The 6,306-nt window shown below is 38.1% G+C and overlaps 1 protein-coding gene across 5 annotated transcripts in view; it reads right to left on the bottom strand.

The window, feature by feature from the left end:
• The window catches only part of LOC114032564 (phosphatidylcholine translocator ABCB4), a 106,903-nt gene that overhangs the window by 57,297 nt on the left and 43,300 nt on the right, over nt 1–6,306 (bottom strand). For all 5 annotated transcript variants that reach the window (XM_027847894.1, XM_027847895.1, XM_027847897.1 and 2 more), the window contains exons 9-10: nt 6,102–6,273; nt 3,036–3,149 (exon numbers count right to left, since the gene is read on the bottom strand). In XM_027847894.1, coding sequence (XP_027703695.1) covers nt 3,036–3,149; nt 6,102–6,273 — 286 coding nt within the window. The remainder of the gene's footprint in view (nt 1–3,035; nt 3,150–6,101; nt 6,274–6,306) is intronic.

The raw sequence follows: 6,306 nt of genomic DNA, 5'->3' as shown, positions 1-6,306 counted from the left end.
TCTCTTTCTCTCTTTCTCTCTTTCTCTCTTTCTCTCTCTCTCTCTCTTTCTTCCTTTCTCTCTTTCTCTCTTTCTCTCTCTCTCTCTCTCTCTCTCTTTCTCTCTTTCTTCCTTTCTCTCTTTCTCTCTTTCTCTCTCTCTCTTTCTTCCTTTCTCTCTTTCTCTCTTTCTCTCTCTCTCTCTTTCTTTCTTTCTTTCTTTCCTTCTTTTCTTTCTTTCCTTTTCTTTCTTTCTTTCTTTCTCTTTCATTCTTTCTTTCTTTCCTTCTTTTATTGGTATCCTGAGAGCTTAGCACAGTGGTATCTACTAGGAGCTTAATAAATTCTTACTAGACTTGATTTGAGGTACAAAAGAGTGTTTCTTAACACAGGAAATACATGTTATCCACCTCCAGAGAATGAACTGATCAAATCTGAGTGCCCTTTGAAGTACAATTTTCTCACTCTTTTTTTGTTTTTTTGTTTCTGTTTTTGTTTTTTGTAATATGGCTATTATGTGTTGTTAGTCCCTTCCCTCATGCATTTCTCTGACTCTGTCCTCTATTTTCCTTCTAGTTGTGCGTCTATCCACAGATACTTTGGGGGAATGGACTAACAACACCTATACTGCAGAGGTGACACAGGACACTGGAAAGCACCCTAGATTTGGAGTCGGACACTAGGTTTAAGACCTGCCACTTACTGGCTGGGTGGCCTTGCCCAGATCAATTTTCCTTTATAAAGCTCTATTACCTTATATATAAATTGTGAATAATTATATTTATAATTATAATAATTATAGCACACCTTACAGAGGTGCTATAAGGAAATATGAAGTGTAAAGTATGACACAAGTTATAGAATCATATATTGTGAGCTACATGAAACCTTTGGGGCCATCGATTTCAATTCTCTCATTTTACAGATGAGGTAACCTAGGCCTAGAGGGGGGAAGACATTTAAAATCACATAGGCAGGAAACAACCGTCAAGACTTGAAGCCAGGTCCCCTGAATCCAAGGCCAGTGCTCTCTCTCCACTGTACTATGCTAATTAGAAATTGAGGAAATACATGTAAAATGCTTAAAGCACTACATAAAGCTTCATTCTCATTCTTATTACCATCATCACCATTGTAATTGATTCCATTATTGCAGTTGTCTTAACAAAAGTATGTAACTACTGACCAAACAATCTAGCTGATGGTCACACAACTAAATATCAAGTGGTACAGTGGATAGAGTGCTGAGCCCAGTCGGGAGGACCTGAGTTCAAATCCTGCCTCAGACATTTACTATCTGAGTAACCTCGGGCAAGTCACTTAACCTCATTCTGCCTCCGTTTCCTCAACTGTAAAATGAAGAAAGCAACAGCACCTAGCTCCCAGGATTGATGTGAAAATAAGACAATATTTGCAAAGCACTTAGTGTAGTGTCTGGCATATAGAAAGTGTTTAATAGATGCAGATTCCCTCCCTCCTTCCTTCCCTATCTGTGTGACCCTGGGAAAGTCAGTTAACCTCTCTAAGTCTCAGTTTCCTTATTTGTAAAATGCAGTGGTTAGAGTTAATGCCTCTGAGGTCCCCTCAACTTCTAAATCTATAGTTCTATGATTTATGGTATCAATTGTATAGAATTCCTAAATGTAAAAACCCTTCTTATCTCATTATCTAAACAAAAAAGGCTGTGGTTTGACCCTCAAGCAAAAACCTAGCCCACCTGGGGATAGTTGCTGATTTTTTTTTTTGTGGAGTTTTTTTTATGCATTTGATCAGTGAAACTCAAAAATGTAAAGCCTTCTCTCTCTCTCTCTGTCTCTTTCTCTCTGTCACTCTGTCTGTCTGTCTGTCTCTCTCTCTCTTTCTCTGTCTTTTTAAAATCTGGGCTTGGGGTTTTTGTAATTAATTATCAAGATCAGTGCCTCGATAACATGGATTGACTTCATCCCTACATTAAGTAAAACTGGCCTATAGCCAGATCCATTCAATCATTCTAGACATTCTATAATCATGCCAATCAAATGATGAAAAGTATTATATATATTGGCCTGCAGGAAACCACAGTAATCATGTCTGGCCATGGTACAATCCATTGATCTGGTTTTGAGTTTGTTTTTATATTTCATATTTAACCATCCAGGGCAAGTGGTGGCCTAGCCTCCAAACCCTCTGGGATTAGTCGTCTTCCTCAAAATGGAAGCCAAAGTTACACAAGTATAATTACAAAATAAGATCTCAGATAACAGCTAGCATTTTTATAGAGCTCTGAAATTGGCAAAGCACTTCATATACATTATTTCATTTGATTCTCAAAACCACGTGAGGTAGGGACTATTTTTTTTTCAATTTTACAGATGAGGAAACTGAAGCTCAGAGAGGTTAATGAATTCTCCATGATCAAATATCTAGTTAGTACCTAAAGTGAGATCCAAACTCAGGTCTTCTCTATCTTAAGTTTAGTACTATTTATTTACTGCTGCAATCTAGGTACTGAAAGGGATGGGGGAAAGAAGGGAATAAGCATTTATGTAGTGTTTACCATGTGCCAGGCACTGCCCTAATGATACAAGTATTATCTCACTTGATGTTTACATCAACCTTGAGAGGTAGGTGCTATTATTACCCCATTATACAGTTGGGGAAACTGAGGTAAACAGAGGTTTAAGTGATTTTCCCAGGGTCACACAGCTACTAAGTGTGCGAGGCCAAATTCAAACTCAGAATTTCCTGACTTCAGGTCTGTAATCTATTCCCTTTGCCATCAACTTCCTCCTTAAAATACTCAACTTGGAGAAAACCCAGACCCTCACAATGAATATCCCTGCTGTACCCACTGATCATCAAAGGTTGATCTAACTATACTCGTCAAAACAGGAGAGTTTCTAGGATGTTAAAGTTGTCTTCTAATTACAAATGTTCAAATAAACAAGGACATCATTTCCTTCACCCCCAACTGAGAGAAGCTGACTTAATCCATTCTACATGTACACATTTAAACTAGATTTAATTTGTCAATCCTTAACGAATTTTTTTTATGTTTGAAGGAAACAAATGACTTACGTTATCAATAATATCAAAGACTGCATAAGCTGCTCCTCTTGCATTAGCAAATGAATCAATGCATGGTGCAGCCTGCCCGACACTGAAAGCTCCTATTAATATTGAAAAAAAGACCTATGGAGAAGACAGGAGGAGAAAAATGTGGACAGTCAATTTTAGGACCATAATTCACCTGGTAAACCCTACCTAGCTGGATTATTCTGAAGAAATGTTGGAGCTTGGGGGCACAGCAAAGTTACATAGGACTTATCCAAGTTTGTACTTCATAATCTAAATTGTTTCATTTTTCCCTAAATGAATTTCCCTATAATACATACATACGTACATATATATATATATATACATACATATACATACACACACACACACACACACACACACACACACATATACTTGCAAGTTAACAAACAAACCTCAAATATAACTTTCTGTTGCTACTCTCCTAGACTAATGCAGGGTCAGGTTTTCATTCCATTCCCAGCATTCTAAGGCAGAGTCTATAGAGAGTAAGCCCTCTCTTACAAATGCTTATCTCCTTGGGCCTCAATTTCCTCATCTGCAAAATGAAGTAGTTGGACTGAATGGCCTCTGCCAGCTTTACATCTAAGATCTTTTTTTTTTTTTTTAGGCAATTGGGGTTAAGTGACTTGCCCAGGGTCACACAGCTAGTTAGTGACACGTGATTGGTCTGAGGCCGGATTTGAACTCAGGTCCTTCTGACTTCAAGGCCGGTGCTCTATCCACTGCACCACCTAGCTGCCCCTTTACATCTAAGATCTTACAGCTTTATTAATTATTCCCAAATGATTTTTTTTCCTTCTTAGAACTACAGGGGATGCTATAGATAAGACACATAGGAACCTGACAGCATGGGCCATGGCAAACCCACAAAGAGGTTTGGTCTGCAAAATTCTCTCACAAAAAGCACATTTTGAAATAAATATCTTGCTAAGCACGTTAGGACCAAAACTAGACACATTAAGACACTGCCACCCAGATATACTGTTTAGGAATTCCTTGGAAGTAATTTTGGGCTATTGTCTAAGTACAACCAAACACTTTACCTTTTAATTTGAATTTTTATTTTTTTTTTCCACAAGAGGAATAAATTCACATCATTTAGAAATGCCTAGGTTTTGGTAGTAAGAGCCTTGATTCTTATTTATTTAACGGGCTGTGGAAAGTAGAAATAAGGGTAGGTGTCCTCATAGGATCTGGCCCTGAGAGAAATCTCAAAGGGTTGTCTAGTCCAGCCTGGTCATTTAATAAATAAAGGAACTGAGGCCCAAGGAGTTAAATGATTTGCCCAAAGTCACATAGGTTGTAATTGGCAGAGCCAGGGTTTGAACTCTGACTCAAAACCCCATACTCTACCATACCACGCTGCTCAATACAATGATTACTGTTCAGAATAAAGATTCTGAGTCATTAAGAAAATGTTTTACTATGTTTAATTAACCCTGCTCAAGAAACTAAGAAATCAGGCAATCTTTTTTTTTTCTTTTAAAGATTTCCATATAAAATATTTAAAATAAACACTATCAGTACCTAATTGGATGAAACCTCAGGAATGCAGAAATCTCAGTTAACAGAATAATGTATTTCTCAAGGGTTTCAGATAGCTGAAATTTTACTGTATATAAATAAGTTTAACATTTACTTAATAGTAATGATAATCATATTTCTTATAGATAAAGATGACATCAGGACCCTGGCTAGGGACCCCTAATCCTAGACTGGGGAATTGGACAAGATTTGGCAGATTCTAATTTCATCTCTCTCCCCCAGCTGAGTCCCATGTCTCGCCTAAGAACACATGACTGCCTCCTGAGATAGACTCAGAAAGCTCTTTGGCTGAAAGAGATGAAGACACTGCTCCAGATGATCTAGGCATTGTTCTCCCGTCTCACAGCACTCAAAGCTCAGGCCTAAGGCGGAGACGTTAAAAAGCAGAACTTGGCAGCAAATTTCCATGGGTTTGTCATGTTGGATTCCTCGGATCTGATCCCACTTCCTATCTCACTTACTCTTAAGTGGTTTCCTAGGCTTGACCACAGCCGCAGCAGGTCCCATTATTCGTTTTCTTCCAGTGATCTCTTCTCTAATCTAATGCCTCAGCCCAAACCCAGCCCTCTGTTGATGATTAGATTTAGAAACCTGGCTCTAGTCATCCCCTTCTCAAATGACTTCACTTCTAATAGTGCCCATTTCATCAACTGCTAGTTCAGCCCTTTGTTCCTTTTCTAAGAACTTAATTTAATTTTTGAACTTAAATACTAAATAAATCAGGCCTTTCTAAATACAAAGGAGAACTGAAAAAGAACTGTACACAAAACAGTAAAGGTTTACTACATAAGCTTGCTACCAGCCCTCTGTCCATTAGCTGTCAGTGTTGCCCCCAGTGTGCCTGTCCCCAACAAAATTTGGATCATATCCCCTGTCTAATCGAAGCTGTAAATCTTGTGGACAGTCTTGCTGTTAATCTACCATCAGTAAGGTAAGTGCTTGGAATTATGTACTATTCATTCATTCAATAAATATTTATTGAGCATCTACTCTGCAAGATGTCATGTTAGGTACTAAAAGAATAATGACTTGCCCTGATCCGGTCACTATTTCTTTTTAATTAATAATAAGCCTTCTTGATGCATTTTATTTTATAGCACAGATGTTTCTAAATTTATTTCCCTATACCCCACCTAATGAGGCTGCCTCTGTAACAAAAGTAGTTAGGCGAAACCATCTGCCCCAGTGACCACATTTGATGGTGCTTGGAACATGTACCTCTCTACTGAAATCATCCACTCTTGCCAAGGTCCCTGTTACGTCTAGTGGCACACATTTACAATATGGCTAGCTGGGGTTATGGGAGCTATTAGACCAAAGATGAGAGAGAAAAAAAAAATGGCCTACGTAATGGTAGAAAATAAAACCTTAATGTCAAAGGATCAGGAGGGCAAGGAGGAAGAAACAAAAGGTTTATGGAAGGGGAAGTAAAGATAAGTAGGGGGATGAATAACTAATATTCCCAGATTTTTCATGGATATTGCATGGATATCTACTTACTGTAAGTGCATTTCCAATAGTATATTCCTTGGATATGACTAGAGTAGATCCATACCAGAAAGCCAATGCATAGGATGCATATATTAGCAGGAAGGCAATGCCCATAGAAATATTTGCTGAAATAGCTTTCTTTATTCCAATCTTTTTGGCATTTTCTAAATGTCTCTGATACCTAACAGAAATTGAAGAGGGGAGAAAAAGTTAG

This window comes from Vombatus ursinus, unplaced genomic scaffold (assembly GCF_900497805.2).
Source record: "Vombatus ursinus unplaced genomic scaffold, bare-nosed wombat genome assembly UNPS02005459.1, whole genome shotgun sequence".
NCBI classification, from domain to species: Eukaryota; Metazoa; Chordata; class Mammalia; order Diprotodontia; family Vombatidae; genus Vombatus; species Vombatus ursinus.
This window is presented reverse-complemented; position numbering and strand designations above follow the sequence as displayed.